At 38.2% G+C, this 25,845-nt stretch overlaps 2 protein-coding genes and 1 long non-coding RNA gene across 3 annotated transcripts; 2 read left to right on the top strand and 1 right to left on the bottom strand.

Annotated features, from left to right (window-relative positions):
• Positions 1-2,235: 2,235 nt before the first annotated feature.
• On the bottom strand, positions 2,236-3,198 carry LOC143614120 (uncharacterized). Its single transcript, XM_077087643.1, has 2 exons — positions 2,851-3,198; positions 2,236-2,781 (listed from the first exon to the last, which is right to left on the bottom strand). Exons 1-2 carry the CDS (start codon positions 3,196-3,198, stop codon positions 2,236-2,238), a joined length of 894 nt encoding a protein of 297 aa, XP_076943758.1.
• Positions 3,199-7,362: 4,164 nt separating this feature from the next.
• On the top strand, positions 7,363-8,551 carry LOC143614123 (putative BOI-related E3 ubiquitin-protein ligase 3). The gene is made up of 3 exons (XM_077087648.1): positions 7,363-7,497; positions 7,586-7,914; positions 7,991-8,551. Exons 1-3 carry the CDS (start codon positions 7,392-7,394, stop codon positions 8,492-8,494), a joined length of 939 nt encoding a protein of 312 aa, XP_076943763.1. The 5' UTR covers positions 7,363-7,391; the 3' UTR covers positions 8,495-8,551.
• A 15,249-nt stretch (positions 8,552-23,800) lies between these two features.
• Positions 23,801-25,585, top strand: LOC143614126 (uncharacterized). Its single transcript, XR_013150244.1, has 4 exons — positions 23,801-23,880; positions 23,955-24,060; positions 25,045-25,125; positions 25,257-25,585. It is a non-coding gene; the product is annotated as an uncharacterized LOC143614126 (long non-coding RNA).
• The last annotated feature ends 260 nt before the right edge of the window (positions 25,586-25,845 follow it).

Raw genomic sequence — 25,845 nt, 5'->3', positions numbered from 1 at the left:
AAATAAATTCGTAATTTTACTCAAGTTCAAAATATTAATCCGCACCGTTGAATTTTCTTTTTCTTAAGTTGTTCTTTTATGTGATTTTCCCACAACTTTCCCATAACCTATAATTCGATACATATGAAGTCATCAAAACGACTTTTATCTGCAATATCTATAATGATCAATTTATTATGAATAAATAAAATGTTAGTTGGTAATACTGTGGCATAGAGTAAATTATTAATGTGATTGAAAAGTTAAAGGTGTGGGTACGTTTGAAGACTAATGAAGCTTAAGACATGTATGATTGGTATTTAGGCAACACCTATGTTCAATGCATGTTTCTGTAGATTATAGTTGTGGCTATATTCAATGTTCAATATATGACTTTGATTAGCATGTTACTAAGGCAATCATATTTGGTTTATTTATTTAAAGACTCAACAAACTCAAATACCATTCATACGGTGTACGATTTTAATTTTATAGCTTTAAAGTTATCAAAACCATACCAAAAACATAATAATAGACACAAAATTACCATCATGATATATATGCCAGTTAATTTTTTAATAACGTGACAAGCGTAGTAGTTATGCTTGCTACATAATTATTGTATACACCTAATACTAAATCAAATGTAATGATTGCGCACACCTTTAAATATGTTGTACCTTCTTGTATAATAGAGACCTTATTTTGACCGTTCAATAATATATTACCATGCAAGTTTAAGTTTCTGTCAAGGAAAATTATATTATTATTATTATTATAGAGCACGAATAAAAACTCAGAAAAACTGGTAGAAGTTTTAATACCGGATTGATTCAATCTTGACCAAGACCACATAATTTACTCAAATAACTATCCATACACAATGCTCCTGGAACCGGACTGGTTGGTTAGTGTCTAAATCGGTTCAGACCGTTCAGTTAATCACTTTTGACCAAACCCTTATCTGGGTTGTCTGATTATGACACTAAGTGGTTGAATTGAAAAATAATTTTTCAGTCAAACTGGTTTTTTCTTTCTTTCAAAATGTTGTTTACAAATTCATGATTCATGTTCTATTTACTCCGGATGTTGTATTTTGCTAACACTATAAATTGTAACGAAAAGACTATATATATATATATATGTATGTATATATATTAATTTTCTACACTCTTCAATAAAAACTTACATGGTTGACACTTGTCACTCTTTCATTAGTCCTTATATAATTAAACGTTTCCTAACTTGAATTGATATGAATAAACTCGCATGCAATTCTTTTTGTCTAAATCAACCCGTTTTATAGGATGAGTCATGAAAGTCACTATAGTATAAATATAAGTTATTCACAACGTTGCCCAAGTAATGAAACCAATACGACTAAAAAATACGGCTTGTTACATAATTGGCATGATTTGTAAATACATGTTCTAGTGGAATACACGTCCGCTCGCTCAAAGACCTCACGAAATGAAATTAACTAGCAAGACGTTATAAACTACACAAACACCAAGAGTTCAAAACTTTACAAAGATCGGATAAAAGGAACCACACATTCAACTTAAACCAGCTCATCCACTCCTATAACTATTTCAATCAATTAAGTTTTAAATTCATATTTATACCAACTTTAGTTTATAAAATTCGATTCACTTACCATATAAATATATAATCCTTCTATGAATTAGAAAAGTAAATTTGGAAAGAAAACAAAAATAAAAACAAAATATGAAACGAATTAAATTGAGCCTGATTAGTGATTAGGATGGAAAACAGAAAATAAACACCAACTAGATTTGGGTGAAATGAATCTCCAAAAATATAATAACATTCATTCATAAATCATAAATGTGTGTCTGTCATAAATCCAAAATAATATAAGGGGGTGTTTGGTATAGAGAATGGAATTGTAGAGAAATGGAATTGCAGAGAAAGGAAATTGGTCTGAAGAATGAGAATTGACTGTTCTGTTTGGTAGTACAGAGATTTCAGTAGAGAAATATAGCTGAGAATCATTTCTCTTGTTTGGTACATAGAAAATAAACAGAGAATTATATCAACTTTATCATTAGCACAAGTATTTTTTTCATAGCAAATATTTATTAAAAAATAAAAAACATATAAAAAGATGCATAAATTCCAACCAAAATATGCATTGATCAAACCAATTCACATACAAAACATAGTTTTTAAGCAAAAAACATCAACCATAATTAAAACCAATTCACATACAAAACATACTTCAACCATACACAACTATCCCATTGAACCATCGGTATACAACTCGACCATCTCAATTTTCTCTTCTATTGTCAACGCAAGAAAAGAACGTCCTAGATCCACATCTTTACCAATCAAATGAGCTGCTTTGAACCGTTTTTTCGTAGTGATACCTGGTAAAGCTTTCAACTCATCACTAACCTTTTCATAGATTTCACGAGCCTCCATACCTTCTTTGCTAAGTTGTTCACCCACCATCTCCCCAAATCGAAGCAAAACTTCCTTGATATCTTTGCAAGACTCTCGATATATCTCATCTGCATCTGTGCTTCTACCTCTTTTGCGCTTGCTTGTTACACTTCCTGTTTGTCCTTCAGATCTATCAACATTTGGAACGGCTTCATCAACAAAATCAAAGTCTTCAATATCAACAGGTGAGCTTTTTTGTGTCTCTTGAACAACATCTTTTTCTCCAAGGTCAACTGCTTTACTACCAGTAGCTCTATCCTTACCGAATATGGTACACAATTTGTCATAGAAAGGAAATGACTTGTCACGAAAATTCACAGCACCTTTGTGAGACTACAAGACAATTACAAATAAATTAGACTAAAATTTTAAAATCTAAAAAATATATTTTTTAGAATATACCTTCACGTATTCATTCCAAACACTATCATCGGCAATAATACAACATTTTTGTTCATCCCAACCAAACCCACTTGTATGCACCATATCATATACAATGCTAAAGTGTGTCTTCCATGTCTTCATCCTAGACTTTATATGTGGTTTTGCTTTGAGACCAGAGTTAGGAAGACTTACATCTAGCAATTGTTGAACACCATTTAAATAACCTGGTTTGAATCCATTGTCAGCACCAGCATACTTTCCGGATGCATGTATCTCCATTAATGCATCAATTAGCTTTGCATCTTCATCATTTGTCCAGGTATGCTTGCTCCGAGTAACTCCTCTCACTATATTTGAATCTGCCATGTCTACGTACAAATGCATAATTATACAATTAAAAAATGTTGTATGATAAGCTAAAACTCACAGGTTAGGTTTGGTGATGATTAAATGATTGATAGAAGCTGATTCCAGGTACGGCGGCGATGCTGATGGATGTTAGTATGATAAGCTAAAACACCATAACCGAACTCACAGTCATGTTCGAATTCACAGGTTATATAAAATGTGCGACTCCAAACATGACACATTATATCACCTCTATCTACATGTTGCATGTACAAAATTATCCCAAACCACCCATTTAGCAATCAATTTTTATCTTTATTAAATTAACATTCTTAAGATAACTATAAGTCTATAACACACATCAAATGCAAAAGTATGAAATCAATAATTTTTATCTATGACTCATACCTTTGATTGCAAATGCTGAATTTTCTCACAAATACAATCTTAAATGAAACCTGCATAATGCAACACAAAGAAATGAATAAAGAAAAAATTAAAGGAAAACAAAAGTTAGACGGAAATATCAAAACAGTTAACCTAACAATTAGTATAAGAGGGAAATGGACAACTACTCAAACAAAAACCCCCCATAAAGATATTACTCATGTGCATGTTACATAAAGTAAATAACAGTCAAGCTGTGACAGATAAGAAAAATAGTTTTCAAACACGATAGTTTATACATAAAAGTAGCCCATTCCCTTCTATGTTCGATTCAAACCAAAGAACCCAACTTTTGCTTAGCATCATGTAGAGCCATATAGACACACTACTTAAACTGAATCAAAATTAGCATAACAAAAAGACCCATGCTTCCCTTCTATGCACAATTTTAAGTTTTAACCCACTTTACCCAACCCTTTACAAACAATAGATACCATTCTTTAGTTACATTGCAGGGTAATAAAGCTGGAAAATCGTAAAAATAAACCATAATTGAACAAAATTAATTAATTAATTGCAAGTTAGTTGGAATAGTTGAAGAGCGATACAAGTTGTTTGTCAAACACATTAGTGGAACTATTTCTAAAGGGCAATTTGCCACCACGAATCAGTCTTTAAAAAATTAAACTTAATGATATTATCAAAAAAAGTAGAAATCTATCAAAGGAAAAAATCGACAATTAGCAATCAAACTCAGTATGGATTCAGATTGAAGATAATAACATACAGAAACATTAAACCTAACTTTACCTTCTTTTGAAAACTGCTAGCGAACAACCAACGGTGAGAGGGACGAGGGTGAATGGAGCGTCGACGAGAAAAAGCCGACGATGACTGACGAAGATGATAGACATCAGCCAAAGCTGACGGCGAGAAGAGAATGGGCCGTCGAGAGGCAGTTTTTTATTTGAACCTACAGGTGACTGCCGCTGTGTTCCTGAGTTCTATACACGGAGAGAAAAGAATTGGTTTGAAAGGAAAATGAGGAAAATGGGAGAAATGAAACCCTAGAAATCCATTTCTTCGCTTTTTTTAGAGAAACAAAATCAGAGAAATGGAAATGGTTTATTTCCATTTCTCACCTCTTTCTTTCATAAACAAACAAGAGAATTCTTTCAAATTTCATTTCTCACCCCTCAATTCCCTCTACCAAACACCCCCTAATAGATGTGAACACAAGTATTCCAAGGGTAATTAGGTAATTTCAGTAAACAGGGAGAAGAAGATCTGATGAATCGAGGGGGGCGTGATTCCAGAAATTTGCTGGGTCGCGTGTTTGGTGGGCCCCACTCCCCCTACGTATTTCCCCGCCTTTACTTTTATTTCTGTCTGCCAGTCATAAATATTATATATTAATTAAATAGTAATAAAAGAATACGTTATTATTTATATACTAATAAACTTACCTATAAGCAGCAAGTCTCAACTCAACGTCCATCCATCATCGTTCCTGCAACCACCCGCAGTCGATCACTTGTTTCTCATAAACTGCAGGTGCGGGTATAATATTTTCTCTCATGGATTTGTCCAGTTTTTCAAGTGATGATGCATCGATTGTTTTAGGCTTTCCAATTTGCCGTTTCTGATTATCAGAGTATTTAATTTCTGTTATTTTTCACTATTTTCATCTTCTACTTGTATTTCTTCATTTTAATTTCTGTTATTTTTCACTATTTTCATCTTCTACTTGTATTTCTTCATTTTAATTTGTGTTATTTTTTAATTTTAACCCCTTATCGTTGAAAGTTAATCTTGAAACGAGTTAAAAGAAAGTTTAAGGGGTTAAAATGGCAAGTTTAGCAATTGTGTTAAAGGCTTGCGATCTTAAGGTCTCATGTTTAAAATCTGACTCAGGATGGCTGGTTGATATTTGACATCCCGTCTCAGAAAGGCTCATCCATGTATTGGGGGTGGTTCCAAACGCCGTTAAAGAAAAAGTTGTTGAATGCTTTACAAGTTTATCTAGTTTGTTTGAGCGTCTAGTATTTAAGAGTTCGATTTTGTGTTTAGTTTAAGAAGGATTAGTATGATTAATTATTAAGTATAAATAGATGAATTAGGGTCTTTGTAGGTGCGCGTCAAGAATTATAATAAACGCAAAAAGTCGATCTTAGTTGAGATTAGATTTCGTGTTTGTGTTCTTGGGCCTGATTTCCGACAGTTACGGTTGGAAAGAGTGCTAGATAGTTTGATTGACGCTGAATCTACTGAGTTTGTATGGAGGTGGTTGAGTTTGGAAATTTTGAAGATCGATGGCTTGACCGATTGGGTTGTAGACCGTGTTTGTAGATACGTATAGGGCTTGATAGCATGTCTTAGTCAATAGATAATAGTTGAATCACTGGTCTGCTATTCATTGTTTTGGTTTCTATACAAGGATTCATGCCTGATAGTTTATAGTTGTAGACTTTGGCATCTATCTTGGTTGTCAATGATGCGCTTGCCGGCGATAAAGTTGAATATGTGGTGTGCTTATTCATTGCTTCTTAGTGACAATGTAGTGCTTTGCATCATATCTTAATACGTTATGCGTTGACCATGGGCGGATCTAGTATGTTAGATACGGGTTCATGGAAACCCACTGAGTTTCGGATTTTTAATAGAACGTCTATATAAAATATATAAGTGAACTCACGTATAGAATGTTGAGTGAATCCATATGCAAAATAAGTCATTGTGTAATGGTAAAGACTTTGTCTCCCTATATTAACAACCCGGGTTCAATTCTCTTCTTGTGCAAAATTTTTCCCCCTAAATGAACAAGCGTGATCCGAAAAGGTAAGCTTGTTTTATATTTGGTGAAATTACCGAGGGTCTTGAAACTTTCTTATTTTAATTTTGAAGGATTTATTTTATTAGTCGATCGGCATGTATCACATATTGCTTTGTGCATTTGTGGAGTAGGAAATTAAAGAGTCTAATGGAAAACAAACTAGACGGAGTGTATCAAATAAAACCTTATTATGGGTCTCTTATTATTTTATATAATTACTCATCCAAATTACTAGTTTTATTTTTCTATTGATACAGTTGAATGTAGTTATTTATTTAATTAAGAAAAGGTGTTTTTCCTATAAATTGATGTTGCAATGATTAGGGTTGTATGCGAGTCGACCCGAGCATGAGTTCAATATTTTCAAAGGCTAGATTTCTTCACAAAACTGCGTTTAGTATTTATATTATTTTCTAGTTTTAACTCTTACGATTAGTAAAGGGGAAATAGTTTATAACATTGACACATTTGTAATTGTATGAGTCGTAATAGCTACAATTACATCCCATATGAAATTCTATTAGATAATTCTGCGCGTGTTAGGATTGTAAACACAATATATATATTTTTTGTAAAAGGCCCCCAATTTTCGTTCGCTTTAGGACCCGAAAATGGTTGAGCCGCCCCTCCCAACTCGAACTGACCAAGAAATGTTTGCATCCGCTAGTATGAAACTTGAGTGTCTAAAAATAGTGAACCAACTGAAAAAAATTTCTGGATCCGTCACTGGCGTTGATCCTGTAGCTGCACCATTGCTTCCATTCTAGGTTTAGCATCTTTCTAAATTCTTTCCAATTTTAGTATTTCACTAGCTTTATTTGGACACATATTATTTGAAGTATTGTGGGAATCTTATGTTGCTAGGTGCATTATTATTGAAAGGTGTAAAGGCATTGCTTTTAACATTGAGGACTTGTGCATTTAAAATCTAATTCCTTTTTTCATTATTCATTTTTAGGTGGATTGTTTTTATATAAATCATTTCTAGACAATGTTGGGAGGAAGTAACAACAATTCCTTAGTCCCCATGTTTATCGACGACAACATTTTCCAATATCCTTCGAATGCATCAAATCAGTTGCAGCTATTTGGAAAAGGTGAATTTCTATTCTTCTGAACCGACAACTATTGATGTTATGTTACATACTTACATTCATCTGATTTCCTGATTTATTGACGGTGCAGTAACTTATGATCATAACAGTCCTGCTTTTCGCCCCAACAAACGTACACGGGATATCGATGCTAATTTTATGCAAAAAAAGCTTCCGGTTTCACTAAATCACAACTTTTATCATCATGATGATTCCGATCGACCTTCAAGCATATTGAACCCACACCATGTATCTACCGGCTTAAAGTTATCATATGATGATGAAGAACGGAATTCGTCAATCACTTCTGCAAGTGCCGGTATGACTTTAGCGCCATCCATTATGTCTTCTATTGGTGATAGTATTTCAACCGAACTTGATCAACACAAAGAAGAGTTTGAAAGATTCACTATGATTCAGGTGCGCACTATATTCGTTTTAAGTTTTTATACAATTTGGTCTATAGCAAAGTGACATTGAGTGAGATATTTAACAGGAAGAAAAGATGTTGAAAGGGATGAGAGACATACGGCAGAGACACGCGGCTTCTTTTCTAGCTGCGATTGAGAAAGGTGTAGAGAATAAACTACAAGAAAAAGATATTGAAATCGAAAACATAAACCGTAAAAACAAGGAACTTATGGAGAGAATAAAACTGGTGGCAAATGAAGCACAAAACTGGCATTACAAAGCGAAGTATAACGAGTCAATGGTCAGCTTATTGCAAACAAATCTTCAACAGGCATTGGCTCGTGGAAACGACAACCAGTTTAAGGAAGGATTTGGAGATACTGATGTTGAAGTGTCGTCTAATAATTACCTAAGATTAGCCAACAATGTCGGGAAGTCTACTTGTAAAGTGTGTAGGGAAAATGAAGTGTCGGTTTTGGTGATGCCTTGTAGACACCTAAGTTTATGTAAAGATTGTGATAGTTTCACGAGCGCCTGTCCGGTTTGCGAGATGGTTAAAACAGTTAGTGTGGAAGTGTACTTCTCATAAGGTATGTAACTCCCAAAAATCTTATGTTAGTGAGAGTTTTAGTGTTATTATGAGTTATTAATTATCGTAAGTTCAAAACCATTGAAGTTCTGAAGAACAATAGTTCTTGAGGATTTTGTCCGGGTAATGGGTGCCAACATGGGTAATTTCCGTTTTCAACATTAAAGGTAAATTTTACATTAAAACTCTTTAGTCATAACTAATTATTCAAGTGATGTGTTTTGTAGTTGGATTATTCGATTGATTTAAAAGTGTTTTTTGTTTACAAATTGTGTTTAATCAGTTATTTCTTGTTTGACCATAATCTTGTTATATGTTATGGTCATGGTTGCATATAGTTACTAAAGCTTGAGGTATTTGTTTGATTGTCTTGAAATTCTTAAAATAGTTTGCGTTTGAAAAACAATTGCATATTCATTATCTATAGACGTTGAGCTTGATCGAAAGATATTTCCATTTCTCCAAAGTTTACAAAATAAACGTACCGAGTTCGTAATACATCGACTAAAAACAAACTAGAACGACATACACAATCCTAATAACAATATAGAATATTGGCCCTACATTAAGTGGATACTTTTCATTCTTCCTTGGCTTGTTTCTCATTCAATTCTTTACTAGATAACCGTTTAGAGGTTATTGTTTGACTGGAAGCAGCATTATTACTTTGTGTAGCTAGGGATAATAACAATCTAATACAGTAGCATTCGTGGGCTGTGTACCCCCTAATGCTTGGGGCTGGGTCATCATAGGGTATAATAGTTGGGAGTGTGTATTTTGGACCCAACGGCGCTCTCAGATTGGCGTCCTATAGTCGAGCTAACCCGTAGGCATCCTGCACGGTCTTGGTTTCTGAACATTTTGACGGCCCCCTAAATCTCTAGTTTTAACCTATGTAAGAATATGCTTTTGACATAGCCTTACGAAATGCTAAAGTTGTTAAGTAACATGTCGAATGCTTGATAATAGTCTTTACCTACTTGAAAGTCTCAATGGTAGCCAAGGAATCCTCCGCCGTGGCTGCAAACGATTCCTAGTTTAGAAATGACTAATGTCTTCTCTAATTCTTGATTTGGTGTTATGATCAATAACGACGTTATGGTACGTATTAGAAACAACGGACAGCTAGACCTATAGCTTAATGAACATAAATACATAAACAAAAATACAATGACAAATATTCAGCCCTGAAAATAATATCGTGACATTCTACAACTGAAAAAACCGAACCCTTGATAATAAAAAACGATTATGAAAATTCAAAAACCAAATTGAACATGATTGCAGTATGTAGATTCAACTTTAGCCCATAATGAACCAACTCATACTCACCTCTAGTACAAATACACTTGCACCTATGAGCTTGCATATGTCAACATAGAGTGTTATTGTTATGCCCTTCTAATTTTACTATGACAGTTTGCTAGTTTTACTTGTCAACGTCAGTGCTACGCTATGTATAAGTGTTTAATGGCCTGTGTTTCTTTTTTTGTTTCAGTTACGATTTTAAACACTATATTCATGTTTAAGCTCTGGTGTTGAATTGACTCATAACGTAAGTATTGTCATAAAACTTGAAAACACACTCTTTAGTACCCGGTGTTAGCCATTGGGGGCTGCGTACGGAGTACCCGGAATTTGAAATTCTTTTTGGAACGACCAACTAACTAACACCGGGTACTCCGTACGCAGCCCCCAATGGCTAAAGGTAGCCCGAGCCGGCCACGAGTCCGGATGGACGGAGCCCCTAACGGTCCACCTATTGAGGGATTCCCCGGATAAAACACGACCGCCAAACGGCATGACAGCGAGAAGCCGGTAAAACTGGGTGAGATCAGGACTCGAACCCTGGCAAGCCAGAGTCATCCCTCATATCTCCCATATAAATTGGTGATTGTGAGGTTTGAACCCCGTACCTTTCACTAGTAAAGTGAGTGCTGCCACATCCAATTATATAACTAAATAAACATCTAATTTAAAAAATTCACCTTTATTATGTGACGTGGGAGGTTTTTTAGAATGTAAACGAAATTAAAAATTAAGGGCGCGTTCATTTCACAGAATTCGTGAGAATTCAAAGGAATTGGAATTAAAATCCCATGACATGGCGCGTTCGTTTCGTTAGAATTGGAATCTTAATTTCCTTCTGATGCGTTCGGTTTCCAAGGAATTGGAATTCAATTCCTTCAAATTCCTTTAAATGATGGGATTCTAAATCCTTCCAAGATGTGGAGGATTTTAAGTGAATTCGTTGGAATATTTTCTCGAATTGTCTTTTTTTTTTTAACGAGAACAATGAATAAAATACTTTGGTTTTTTTTACTTTTTTTGTTTTCGATTTATATTTTGAGTTATAATTTTATTATTATTTTTGAATATTTTTTTGAGGGGTTTTTGATCTTAATAGAAAACCCCTAAAAAAAATCATAAAAAAACATAAAAAAGTCATAACACAAAATATAAATAAAAAATAAAAAATCTAAAAAACTAAAATGTTTCCGCCGTTATTCTCGTTTAAAAAAAAAAATCTCGATTTCAATTCCTTTGTCAAACGAACGCACCAAGAATGGAATTGGATTTCAATTCCTTCAAATTCCAATTCCTATTGGAATGTTCGAATTCCAAATCCTATTCCCTCCAATTACAAATCCTATGCAAATTCCAATTCCAATTCCAATTCCAATTCCAATTCCAATTCCTTTCCATTTCGTGAAACGAACGCGCCCTAAGAGAAATGTGATTTTAAGGGATCGGAATTCTAACAGGAACGCTATAATAATTAAAACTTGGTTAAGTCAAATTAAGGATCAAGGAAGGAAATTTAAGTTAGGGCGTATTCGTTTCGCAAGAATTGAATGGAATTTAAATGGAAATGGAATTGATTTCCATTTCTTAAGGTGTACATTTTGTTGGAATTAAAATCTTAATTTCTTTTTGGTATGTTTGGTTGCAAAGAATTGAAATTGGAATTGAAATCATTTCCTTCAAATTCTTTTAAATAATGTAATTCTAAATCATTCCAAAATGTGGAGGAATTCAAGTAAATTTGTTGGAATTTTCGATCCGTCGACTAACATGGCCGCGTTGGGTGTGTTCGCATTCGGGTAGACACTTCGGGTCGTAGCGCTTTCAGGTTGGCGCTCCGGGTCGGTTTGCGTTCACTTCGACGTCCCGAGTCAGTTCGTGTTCGGTTCGACGCCTCGAGTCAGCTCGCGTTTGGTTTGATGCCCAGGGCCAGTTCGCGCTTGGTTCGACATCCCAGGTCAGTTCGCGTTCGGTTTGACGCCCCTGGTCAGTTCGCTCGTGGTTCGACATCGCGGGTCAGTTCGCGTTCGGTTCGACGTCCCGTGTCAGTTCACGTTCGGTTCGATGCTTTTGCTTTGGTTTAGCACTCTGCTTCAAAGTTCGTTCAGTTCGACGATCCGGGTCAGTTCGGCTCGACGCTCTGGGTTAGTTCTGATGCTAGACTGTCGCTATCTAGTCAAAAACTATTAAATCAGTGTCCTAATCACCTAAGCAAGCTAGGGTAAGTAGGGTGTCGAACCACAAGGAGTATGTGGTCAGTGTGAAGTGAAAATGATTCATAACATTATGAAGTGATTCAATTAACGAAGTGCTGATCACACTAGCAAACAGTTTGGTTTTAATATTGATTAAACAAGTAGACAACTTTCAAACAATTAACAAAGACAAGTCACACCTGGGGATTCAAGCAAGCAAGCAAACAGTTATCTCATGCAACTTAACAGATTAACAATCAATGATCAACACAGACTGACTAACTAGATAAACCTTAGGCATCCACGCTCACTAACACACGGCACTGGTTATCAAACGGTCCCTGCCAGTGTGACTCAACTAAGAGAAAACGTATGCTTCATCATATTCAACTAGTCAACACAATCCTATAAGCAATTATCATAGCAACTGGCACAATAATCGTTCTGATCGAAATAAACCTAAACTGACTGAGTGCACGATAATACTAGACATTAATACTCATAGATTAATCAAAGATGGTTACAAATAATTCGTTCTTAATACATGAGAAAAACTGTTAAATACAATACTCTACATCCCGGGCATGACTCAAAGGATCTAGCCGCGTCTCGGCATCTCGGGTGTGACAACTGCCCAATCCGACCCGACCCAGGTACCCGTTTTCGAATCCGATTCTTTTTATGATTTAAAATTTGATTATTAATCTTGGTAAAATTAACATTAAATAAATTATATATATATATATATATATATTTTTATATTACTTACTAATAATAATAATTCCTTTCCGCCGTCCCGCCTCCCTTTTTCTCTCTTGTCGCCGTCCCGCCTCCCTTTTTCTCTCTTGTCGCCGTCCCGCCCCTCTGCTTAACCCCCTTAAGCCTTGAACCCTTTCTCTTAACTCTTTGCTTGTCCTTTGGTTCTTCCCGCCTAAGGATGTCTGCGCAGCTCCACGCGCCAGACTCCTTACAAGGAAGCCTGCGCGAAGACCAACTGTTCCTGCGATACGCGAGGCGAACTGTTCCCGCAGCGCGCTAAGAATGGTAGTTCTTCCCGCGGCGCGCTAAGAATGGTAGTTCTTCCCGCGGCGCGCTAAGGATTGTAGTTCTTCCCGCGGCGCGCTAAGAATTGTAGTTCTTCCGGCGACGCGCTAAGAATTGTAGTTCTTCCCTCGACGCGCTAAGAATTGTAGTTCTTCCCGCGACGCGCTAAGGATTGTAGTTCTTCCCGCGGCGCGCTAAGAATTGTTCTCTGTCTGCCTCCGCCCTCGCGCGCGCTCGAATCTTCTCGCGCTAGACCTTAAGTCTTTTCTTCTGTTTAGGTCAGCCTGTATGCTTTTGAAATATCTTATCTTTTGTATGAGCACTTTAGGTCAGTTCCGACATCTGTCCGAAAAGCCACTTTCGGCGCAGCATGCGCACCAATCCTATTGGTTGACAGAAAAAGTGACTGACATAATCTTTTGAAATCTTCTTTTGCATGCCTTGAACAGTGCTTTATCTGACACCTCCCATGCTTTGACCTGTAACCTGTCAGCTTTTCCCCATCCCCTGCAGCTGCCGGCATATCTTTTGATATCTTTTGCTTTTGTTTTCTTGTGCTTTGTTAAGATCTTTTCCCCTTTTTAAGGGATTGTGTTCCCTAGGGTTTTCCTATAAATAAAACTATTTTCTTTTAACACTACACACACTACACTTAAACACTCCTCAAATCTCTCTCCCTTTGCTCTCTGCCGGAGATCTTCAGCGACGCCTCCAACTCCTCTCCTTGCCTCCTTCTTCTCGTCTGTTCTGCCCGGAATCTCGGTAAATATAAATATATAGTTTGTTTTAATTTGTTTAACTAACAAAAATCGATACTTACTGCATATATTCAAGACATTAAAACCAATCGTTAAACCAATAACCTCTTATTTATAGGTTAACTTGTGCTTGTTTAAAATTTGGATTCTTGCATTATCTTTCAACACACCTTTTTCAGGTGAGTAATCTCGTACTTAATCCCCTTTTATTTTTAACGTTTTGGGATGTTCATGTGTTCGTACAACTTGAGTCTTAAACTTGTTTATGAAATTTATGTGCGCAAAACCCCATGTGTTATGGACGTTTACTTGGCTGTTTATTTGTATGTGTGAATCATTAACCGCTTTGACGGCCTATTCCGAAGTTTTCATGGATCCATTAGATGAACACGGGAGACCTATCGTTTACGGTTTTCTTGTTTTGTTACACATGCACGTATGATTTCTTGTTTTTGTGCTCAATTGGGAGCACGGATTGAACTATGAGCTATGATCTAAGGGTTGATCACAATCTGATTACACCCTATGTTAAACCCTAGTTAAGCACATGTTGCGCGCAGTGTTTATTATCTATTTATATCTATTAAACTTGATTTCTCACCGACACGCAAGTGTTGACGTTTTATTTTAACACATGTTCAGGTTTGCTGTAGCTGCTTTTGGGAATCTCAAGGACACGTAGGATGTTTTCTTTTTCTTTGGACCTAGATTAAAATGTAACAAGACGAATTATGTTATTTGAATATTTTAAGTTATGATATGATTTATGTTACTTTACGATTCGTGTTCTGCGCGTGCGCAATGAAAATGTATTTATTAAATATTGACACCCAAATAGTGTCACGAGTAATGAAACAATACGTGGCGCCCCGATGTATAATCCGCCATCGGTCGGGGTGTTACAGATTGGTATCAGAGCTCCGTGACTTTAGGATAGGTGGTTAGACGTAACGACCTAGAATACCTAAGAGTCCCTTCTCGCGCATGAGAAATATCTCATGTTTGCGCGCTAATTGTTAATTACTCGATATTTATAAAATATGCTTGCGCTTACGCAGCACATGATTTCATGTTTATTTCGCGATCTTTCGATTTTTATTGTTAAATTTCAATTTGTTTCTTTACTTGCATATTCGTTTGTTGTGGGGATTGAAAATCCGAGAAGTCATGGTGGTACATGAATACTTGATTTTCAATTACCATTAACTTTATGTTTTAAATTGAAGATTTGAAAAGTCATGGTGATACATGAATTGTCAATCTCCAATATTCATTTACTCGATATTTTAAATTGAAGATTTGAAAAGTCATGGTGATACATGAATTGTCAATCTCCAATATTCATTTACTCGATATTTTAAATTGAGAATTCGGAAAGTCATGGTGATGCATGAATTGTCGATTTTCAATTCGAATTCATTAACTGTATTAAGTTTGCATTTAAATTCATATCTTACTTCAAAATTTGATAGCATTCTCCGCGAAACAAGCTTTACGACGATATACTTTGCGCTAAAACGAATTCCCATACCATGATATTAACAAAAACTAAAACTTTTATAGAATGCCTCCGCTATCAGCTCGCCGTCATCAGAGGAGAGAAGCCGCGCGCAGACGTATGCAGCGTCGTTCCCAGGAAATGGCCGCCGCAATAGCCCAAGCCTTAAACCAAAACAATACCAACCCCTCCGGATACAATATTAAATCCTTTAATGCGGGTAACCCTCCGAAATTCACAGGGCTTGAAGGAGCCACCGTAATGCTCCAATGGCTCGAGAAAATTGAGAACACCTTCCTCCATACCCAATGCCCTCCAGACCGACGAACCTTATACGCCTCAAGTGTCCTGGAATCAAGGGCGCTTACATGGTGGAATGGAGTAGCTCACGCGCGTGGCGCAGAGGATGCTTCTAGCATGCTCTGGGAGGAATTCAAGGAACTTGTGACTAGAGAATTCTGCCCTCCCAACGAAATAAAGCGCCTTGAGGAGGAATTTTGGAACTTGAAGCAGTACAGTGGTGAAGCGCGCGAGTACGCCATGCGCTTCCACGAACTAAGTTTGCTTGTCCCGCACCTAGTTACCCCTTCCCGCCGACCCATCGAGAAGTTTCTTGGGGGTCTCCCCATGGAAATTCAAGATTCTGTATGGGCCAGGAACCCAGCAACCCTCTCTGACGCCATCGAGTTGGCCGCTGTGCTCAGCGACAACCATGTCAGGGCAGGAACCCTGTTCCTGCGGGGAGCCGAAAAGACCAAACTCACCAAGACTGTCCCAGAACCAACAGAAACCAAGCCAGAACCCTCAAACCGTAACAACCTCAAGCGTAGGCGCAGACCCAATCATCAAACCTACGCGCTTACCAACCCGTTCGTTGTCCAGCAACCCGCCTACCAACCTCTAGTATACGCTTCTAACCCACTGTCAACCTACCCAACACCCCCTGTAGTTCATAACTATGCCTTAACCAATCCCGCACTCCCTGCCCCGTCAACTAAGAAACCTTACACAGGAAACCAACCCTTTTGCCCAACCTGTAGACTTCACCATCCAACTCAAGTCCCGTGTCGACAATGTAACCGATGTGGCCGTACTGGTCACACTGCTGAGAACTGTAGAGTCCTTCCCGCCAACCCAATCGCGCAAACACCACCAACTTACCCGCTAAACCCACAACCAACATACCCTAATCCACGACCCAGGTCGTGCTATAACTGCGGTGACCCCAGTCATTTCCGGAACGCGTGCCCGAGACTGCAAGTACAAATAACGCAAGCTAATCCGGTTAACCAAATTTCAAACCAAGTGACGCGCGGCCGAGCTTTTAATATAACCGCGCACCAAGCGCAAGCGAATAATGACGTGGTTAATGGTACATTTTTACTTAACGGACAATATGCATCTATACTTTTTGATACTGGCGCCGATAGAAGTTTTATTTCTCGCGCATTTGAACAAAAACTTGCGCGACCGCGAAAGAACTTAAACGAAAACTTTTCAGTTGAATTGGCTAATGGTGAAACTATTTTAATAAACTCCGTGATCAAAGATTGCACGCTTAACCTTAATGAACACGATTTTCTAATCGACCTCATTCCCATGCCTCTTGGAAGTTTTGATGTGATTATTGGAATGGACTGGCTCTCGCAAAATCGCGCCGAAGTAATCTGCGCCAAGAAGTTGATTCGCATTCCTCGGGAAAATGGTCAAGATCTTCATATCTACGGCGAGAAACCATCTAACGGTCTTAAACTTATGTCATGCACTGAAGCCCGGAGACTTTTGCGGAAGAAATGTGTAGCGTTCTTAGCTCATGTGGTCAAACCCGATGAAGGAAAGAAGAAACTTTCTGAAATCCCCATCGTGCGTGACTTTCCTGAAGTCTTTCTCGATGATCTTTCTGGTTTACCTCCCGCTCGGGAAGTCGAGTTTCGTGTTGATCTTGTCCCTGGTGCATCCCCCGTAGCCAAATCTCCTTATCGACTTGCACCCGCTGAAATGCAAGAATTGGCAAGTCAACTTCAAGAGTTGACCGATAAAGGATTCATTCGCCCTAGCTCTTCGCCATGGGGTGCTCCGGTGTTGTTCGTTAAAAAGAAAGACGGTTCGTTTCGCATGTGTATCGATTACCGCGAGCTGAACAAACTCACCATTAAGAACCGGTATCCCTTACCGCGTATTGACGACCTCTTTGACCAACTCCAAGGTGCCTCTTGTTTCTCCAAGATCGATCTCCGTTCTGGCTATCACCAGTTGCGTATCCGCGAAGAGGATATTCCCAAGACTGCCTTTCGAACCCGCTACGGTCATTTTGAATTCTTGGTCATGCCCTTCGGTTTAACCAACGCACCCGCTGTTTTCATGGATCTAATGAACCGGGTGTGTAGGCCTTTCTTGGACCAATTCGTGATCGTGTTTATCGATGACGTTCTGGTTTATTCCAAAACCAAGGCCGAGCATGAACAACATCTTCTGTTGGTGTTGCAAAAGCTTCGAACCGAACAACTCTATGCCAAACTCTCCAAGTGTGAGTTTTGGTCGGATGAAGTACAGTTTCTTGGTCATGTTGTAAACAAGATGGGTATTCATGTCGACCCATCCAAGATGGAAGCAATCAAGAACTGGATTACACCGTCCACTCCTACCGAAATCCGTTCCTTTTTGGGCTTAGCTGGTTACTACCGGCGATTCATTTCGAATTTCTCAAAAATCGCCTTGCCTTTAACAGCTTTAACGCACAACGGCAAACCGTATATTTGGGGCTCTAAGCAAGAAGAAGCCTTTCAAACGCTCAAGCGATTGTTGTGCGAAGCTCCTGTTCTAGCGTTACCTGAGGGTACTGATGACTTTGTCGTTTATTGTGATGCCTCCAACCAAGGTCTCGGTTGTGTACTTATGCAACGAGGCAAGGTTATCGCTTACGCGTCTAGGCAACTTAAAATTCATGAAAAGAATTATACGACTCACGACCTCGAACTTGGTGCAGTTGTATTTGCCTTAAAAATCTGGAGACACTACCTCTATGGGACTAAGTGTATCATTTACACAGACCATAAAAGCCTTCAGCACATTTTTGATCAGAAGGAACTTAACATGAGACAACGCCGATGGAACGAACTCATCAGGGATTACGATTGTGAGATCCGATATCACCCTGGAAAGGCTAATGTGGTAGCCGATGCGCTCAGCCGCAAACCCAGCCAACTCAACTGTATCTTGCCGCGCACGCAGCTTCGCTTCGCGCCGATCCAAAACGATCTTGAATCGCGCATTCGCGACGCGCAGCGCGCATCGATCAGCAAAGGCAACCTACGCGCCGAGTTAGCGTGTGGTGCAGAAGTACATCTAGTCCCTAACCTGAATGGAATTCTCTGTTATCTCAATCGCATCTGAATCCCCAATGATGAGAATCTTCGCTCTGTCATACTGAGTGAAGCGCACAAAACTCGGTATTCCGTTCATCCTGGTGCTGACAAAATGTACAAAGATTTGCGCCTTTCTTATTGGTGGCCTGGTATGAAAAAGGATATTGCTGTGTTCGTAGCTAAATGCCTAACTTGTTCTAAGGTAAAAGCTGAACATCAACGCCCATCTGGTTTGCTCGAACAACCTGAAATTCCTACGTGGAAATGGGAAAGTATAGCAATGGACTTTATCACCAAGTTACCCTTGACCGCAAGCAAACATGATAGCATTTGGGTAATAGTGGATCGATTGACCAAGTCTGCCCACTTTTTGCCCATTCGGGAAACCTACCGTGTTGAACAACTTGCGCATCTATATGTCAAAGAAATTGTCTGCCGTCATGGTACTCCTTTGAGCATCATATCCGATCGCGATGGCCGTTTTATATCTCGCTTTTGGAAATCTCTCCAATCTGCGTTAGGAACTCGTTTGGACATGAGTACTGCATATCATCCTCAGACTGACGGACAGTCTGAGCGAACCATCCAAACCCTTGAGGATATGCTTCGATCTTGTGTTCTTGATTTTGGAGGTAATTGGGATTCGCACCTACCTCTGATCGAGTTCTCTTATTATAACAGCTATCATTCCAGCATCGGTATGGCCCCATTTGAAGCACTTTATGGTCGAAAGTGCCGCTCGCCGATTTGTTGGAGCGAAGTGGGTGAAGTTCAAATCACAGGACCCGAACTAGTTCAAGAGACAACCGATAAAATCGCCAAGATCCGTGATCATCTGCTGACTGCCAGAAGCCGACAGAAGAGTTACGCAGATCGCAGGCGGAAGCCTCTCGAATTTCTAGTTGGTGATCTTGTTCTCCTCAAAGTGTCGCCCTGGAAGGGTGTTGTCCGCTTTGGGAAGAAAGGTAAGCTTGCACCTCGTTATGTTGGTCCATTCAAGATTCTTGCGAGGGTGGGAAAAGTTGCCTACAAACTGGACCTGCCGCCCGCGCTCAGCAATGTGCATCCAACTTTCCATGTATCCAATCTCAAGAAATGTTTAGCTGACGAGAACCTCCACATACCACTTGATGAAGTTCAAGTTGATGAGTCTATGCATTTCGTTGAGAAGCCTGTTGAGATTATGGATCGCGAGGTAAAGCAAACCAAGCGCAGTCGCATCCCTATTGTCAAAGTTCGTTGGCAGTCCAAGCGCGGAGCCAAGTTCACTTGGGAAAGGGAAGATCAGATGAAGATCAAGTACCCCGCACCTTTTCTCTGCGCAACCTACTTCGAGATAAATTTCGGGACGAAATTTCTTAAAGTAGGGGAGACTGTGACAACTGCCCAATCCGACCCGACCCAGGTACCCGTTTTCGAATCCGATTCTTTTTATGATTTAAAATTTGATTATTAATCTTAGTAAAATTAACATTAAATAAATTATATATATATATATATTTTTATATTACTTACTAATAATAATAATTCCTTTCCGCCGTCCCGCCTCCCTTTTTCTCTCTTGTCGCCGTCCCGCCTCCCTTTTTCTCTCTTGTCGCCGTCCCGCCCCTCTGCTTAACCCCCTTAAGCCTTGAACCCTTTCTCTTAACTCTTTGCTTGTCCTTTGGTTCTTCCCGCCTAAGGATGTCTGCGCAGCTCCACGCGCCAGACTCCTTACAAGGAAGCCTGCGCGAAGACCAACTGTTCCTGCGATACGCGAGGCGAACTGTTCCCGCAGCGCTCTAAGAATGGTAGTTCTTCCCGCGGCGCGCTAAGAATGGTAGTTCTTCCCGCGGCGCGCTAAGAATTGTAGTTCTTCCCGCGGCGCGCTAAGAATTGTAGTTCTTCCCGCGACGCGCTAAGAATTGTAGTTCTTCCCTCGACGCGCTAAGAATTGTAGTTCTTCCCGCGACGCGCTAAGGATTGTAGTTCTTCCCGCGGCGCGCTAAGAATTGTTCTCTGTCTGCCTCCGCCCTCGCGCGCGCTCGAATCTTCTCGCGCTAGACCTTAAGTTTTTTCTTCTGTTTAGGTCAGCCTGTATGCTTTTGAAATATCTTATCTTTTGTATGAGCACTTTAGGTCAGTTCCGACATCTGTCCGAAAAGCCACTTTCGGCGCAGCATGCGCACCAATCCTATTGGTTGACAGAAAAAGTGACTGACATAATCTTTTGAAATCTTCTTTTGCATGCCTTGAACAGTGCTTTATCTGACACCTCCCATGCTTTGACCTGTAACCTGTCAGCTTTTCCCCATCCCCTGCAGCTGCCGGCATATCTTTTGATATCTTTTGCTTTTGTTTTCTTGTGCTTTGTTAAGATCTTTTCCCCTTTTTAAGGGATTGTGTTCCCTAGGGTTTTCCTATAAATAAAACTATTTTCTTTTAACACTACACACACTACACTTAAACACTCCTCAAATCTCTCTCCCTTTGCTCTCTGCCGGAGATCTTCAGCGACGCCTCCAACTCCTCTCCTTGCCTCCTTCTTCTCGTCTGTTCTGCCCGGAATCTCGGTAAATATAAATATATAGTTTGTTTTAATTTGTTTAACTAACAAAAATCGATACTTACTGCATATATTCAAGACATTAAAACCAATCGTTAAACCAATAACCTCTTATTTATAGGTTAACTTGTGCTTGTTTAAAATTTGGATTCTTGCATTATTTTTCAACACACCTTTTTCAGGTGAGTAATCTCGTACTTAATCCCCTTTTATTTTTAACGTTTTGGGATGTTCATGTGTTCGTACAACTTGAGTCTTAAACTTGTTTATGAAATTTATGTGCGCAAAACCCCATGTGTTATAGACGTTTACTTGGCTGTTTATTTGTATGTGTGAATCATTAACCGCTTTGACGGCCTATTCCGAAGTTTTCATGGATCCATTAGATGAACACGGGAGACCTATCGTTTACGGTTTTCTTGTTTTGTTACACATGCACGTATGATTTCTTGTTTTTGTGCTCAATTGGGAGCACGGATTGAACTATGAGCTATGATCTAAGGCTTGATCACAATCTGATTACACCCTATGTTAAACCCCAGTTAAGCACATGTTGCGCGCAGTGTTTATTATCTATTTATATCTATTAAACTTGATTTCTCACCGACACGCAAGTGTTGACGTTTTATTTTAACACATGTTCAGGTTTGCTGTAGCTGCTTTTGGGAATCTCAAGGACACGTAGGATGTTTTCTTTTTCTTTGGACCTAGATTAAAATGTAACAAGACGAATTATGTTATTTGAATATTTTAAGTTATGATATGATTTATGTTACTTTACGATTCGTGTTCTGCGCGTGCGCAATGAAAATGTATTTATTAAATATTGACACCCAAATAGTGTCACGAGTAATGAAACAATACGTGGCGCCCCGATGTATAATCCGCCATCGGTCGGGGTGTTACATCGGGCTTCGGTTATGATGTGATAGAACATGTATGATGCATTGAGATGATCGGAAGTGATGGTAGCCCTCTTTGCTGCTCTGAAAATAGCCTGGAAAGTGAATAATGCCGTCTCGGGTCGTCAAAACGAAATATAAACTCAAACCCTAACTTTCACGATTTTGGGGACCATCGCGTAGCGCGATGGTCTCCTCTCCTGGTCCATCGCGCTACGCGATGGACCAAAGTCAACACAGATAATTTACAGGGCATCGCGTAGCACGATGCCCCACCTTCAACACACATCGCGCTACGCGATGGGTCACTTCAGTCAGCAAGTCCATATAACGCCTCGGTAAGCGTGATGGACATCCCGGGTCTTCATTCCATGCTCGTACAGGTCCAAATTAAGCGCGTTAAGTACCTTTGACCTGAAACACAATAAACATGTATGAAGTACCAAAGTTCCTAAACTAAACGAGTAAAACGACTAAGTTAACATACTAATATATGTACAAATAAACCGAACATCAAGTTCTAGAGCGTCGACCCGGACACGACTGACTGTCGACCTGGAACGTCGGCCTGAACGCGACACGAAATGTAGACCTTAACCGTCGACCTCGACCCGAACGTAGAACCAAACACGACACGGAATGTGGACCTAGATCGTAGACTCAATGGGTCAACTCGAACACGACCTGAATGTCGATCCGAACGTGACTTGGGTTCTTGACCTGAATGTGGCGGGGTTGGCTGGAGATGCAATGATTTTCGTTGTGATAGATTCCAATTCATTTGTTAAATAAACACACCCAAAATGGAATCGGATTCCATTTCCTTCCAATTCCAATTCCTACGGGAATGTCAGATCCCAAATTCAATTCTTTTCAAATTCCAAATCTTATGCAAAATCCACTTCCAATTCCATTCTATTATGTGAAACGAAAACGACCTTAGGTATTTTTATTTTATGCTAAAATTTAAAACTAAAAAGGAAATTCACACAAATTTTGTAATTAAAATCCTTTTTTTTACATAAATTTATATTTTTTTAATGTAAAACTGTAAATTTAAAGTATTAATACGTGAAAAAGTAAAAAAAAATAAAATACTTTCGTGTGGGTCATGGGTCGTGTTCGAGTCAACCATGAATATGCGTGTCGGGTTCAGGTTCACTTGTCCGATATGATTTTCGGGTTTGTATAAGACCCGCCATACCACAAACACGACACATGATTTTCGGGTTCGTATCAGACCCGCCATACCACAAACACGACCCGGCCGACTAGTAGTTTTATTAGCATGGCCATTTGTTGTTGGTCGGGTGAAGTGAAACTTGAAAGTTAATTCAAATTCAAATGGGTGTAGCAAAGGGAACCACGTTGTCAGTATAAATATCGAAAACACATGGCGTGTTGGTAGCCAATGATGATCATGTGAATTGAATTGGGAAATTAAAAATAGATTTCTCTTATCTCCAAGGAGATGGCCTGAATCTCTAATTTGGATTCCTTCTGCTTTTTGCTCCTTTCACTTGGATATCTCCAAGATAACGTACACACATCACTTATATATATATATATATATATATATATATATATATATATATATATATATCTATATATATACACACACACATATCGACACGCATTTTATTTTCAAATATAGAACATACTTGTTTCATTCTGTTTGTCCATTTTTATCTTAAAAAAACAAAGAATCATGAAGCGTAGGTATCATGGTTACAAGCCATGTTATCATTGCCACCCCATTACTTATATTAGACTGGTATGTATACATGCTACAAATATATAACATATATTTATCAGTGAGGGTTGGATATTTATGAAATATATATCTAGGTTCAACATCTTATAGAAAGGTGTTTGCTTCTGAAAATGGATCGAGATGAGTGCATTAGGGCTCTTGCGAAACATGCATGTGTTCACCCCATCATCACGCTTACAGGTTTTTTTTCGACACATAACTTTACCGATTACATTTTGGTGTTAAGGGTCTCGTATGCTACGAATAAATTGTTTTTAAGTTCAAAAGATTTCAATGAACTCTATAGCTATATATATGAATGTTGTTTTTCTTTTTAATAATTCATGATGTGATCATCACTTTTGTATGCTTGAAATGACAGAGAGAATTGTGTGAAGTGTGTGAGTCTTCTTAAGTCAACCTTCTTTGACATGATAACAACCAAATATAGACAAGCAACACCAGAGACATTCTACATTGTTAATTAATTGGTGTAGTATAATGAGCATACTTAAAAGTCATGTCTTTCCTAAGAAACCTGCTTATGAAATTGATCTATATGTGACTTAAACCCTAGTTGACAACGAGATCCTTTCATGATCATATAGATCGAAAACATATGCTATCAATGATATCTTCTTCCTTGAAAATGGAGTACTAGCTCGTATAAATATTAGAAGAGTTTAAAAGTTGTAACCGAACCATAAGTTCGTTAATTATATACCTTATAACTCTTTATTCGTGATCCTTATTCTTTGCTTAATTGAATCACTTCACTGTTATCTTTTTGCAACTATGATTTTGATAACCGAACAACTAAATACGTATTATAAATACGAATCTTTTTAGTACTTAATCCCTATGAAAACATAACCTATTAATTATATTTCATATGAATTAATCCAAAACAATAAACCGAATGATCCAAACCAATCACGCAAGCGCGTCTACAATATGTTGTCTAGTTGAATGAACTTTATATATATGGATGTGAACCTTTTAGTTTTATTTTCGTTCATTTAGGCAAATTAATTAAGTTTTTACTACTCTTACAAACATGTGAAGTTAATTAAACCGTGCATATATGTAATTTATTTATCTGTATCGTTTTGGGATTATCATTATAATTAATTGTAAACAAAATTAATCCCCATAAATATTTACGAATTCTTCGGCATTTGACAGTGTGGAGAGGACTACAGAAAGAAAACACAGAATTCTTTCAAGCATATTTCCATGCTACAGCTCCTTCAAGACCTTTTATCAGTATGTTACTCGATCTCCTTACATTTTCAGCTTTCTTTTTTCCTTTTTTTTTTCAATTTCTTCTATAGAATTTAATATTGAGATAAAATATTCAAGCATTGGCTCAATTGGTCTCTCAATTTATTTTGCAGGATATGTTCATAAAACACAAAGATTTGGGAGAAGGCACCATTTGAGATATTAATGGAAATAAGACATTCCTCCATAACCAGCACATATGCAAGCATGAACGCCACTAGCGTCATAGATTTGATACTTAACCGATCAATAGAACCATCATTCTTAGAAACACTCTAGTCCAAAGGGTCGATCAAACCCAATGAACCAACTTGTCAAACAATGGCCACGATCAATGACTCCAAAAGGTCTACCTATTTAGTAAAGCATGGAGTTATAATTATTAATTAGGGTTTAAGGAATATAAATGCTTGGTTGTAGTTTTATATATATCTTTCATATGTTGGAGTGGTAATTTGATCAGCTACGATATGATATTTCCAAATGTCTTAAAACTGAAAAAATTGTAACCTTAGTAACATCTCAATTAACAATAAATAAAAAGTAATAAGCTATTTTTATTGAAGTTACAAAGTAATGTCACATGAAGAAGGTTTTGTCAATCATTTGTCACTCTTAAATTTGAGAATTAAAGCTCTTGGATCACAACTAAAGAGGATTGGTACCCGATAATGATGAACGGAACACGTATTTGGCTAATCA

This window comes from Bidens hawaiensis, unplaced genomic scaffold, assembly GCF_021521415.1.
Source record: "Bidens hawaiensis isolate Kalapana, Puna unplaced genomic scaffold, B.hawaiensis_p1.1 tig00039051_1, whole genome shotgun sequence".
Taxonomy (NCBI): Eukaryota; Viridiplantae; Streptophyta; class Magnoliopsida; order Asterales; family Asteraceae; genus Bidens; species Bidens hawaiensis.
The sequence above is the reverse complement of the archived record's forward strand: the minus strand, read 5'-3'. Positions and strand labels throughout refer to the sequence as shown.

What these genes read in the sequence shown, in the direction of transcription:
- LOC143614120 (XM_077087643.1), bottom strand. Translation starts at nt 3,198, where the DNA reads ATGGCAGATTCAAATATAGTGAGAGGAGTTACTCGGAGCAAGCATACC. An exon ending in TTTGGAATGAATACGTGAAG is followed by an intron (nt 2,782 to 2,850) that starts GTATATTCTAAA and finishes ATTGTCTTGTAG; the next exon opens with TCTCACAAAGGTGCTGTGAA.
- LOC143614123 (XM_077087648.1), top strand. Translation starts at nt 7,392, where the DNA reads ATGTTGGGAGGAAGTAACAACAATTCCTTAGTCCCCATGTTTATCGAC. An exon ending in GTTGCAGCTATTTGGAAAAG is followed by an intron (nt 7,498 to 7,585) that starts GTGAATTTCTAT and finishes TTGACGGTGCAG; the next exon opens with TAACTTATGATCATAACAGT. An exon ending in AAAGATTCACTATGATTCAG is followed by an intron (nt 7,915 to 7,990) that starts GTGCGCACTATA and finishes GATATTTAACAG; the next exon opens with GAAGAAAAGATGTTGAAAGG.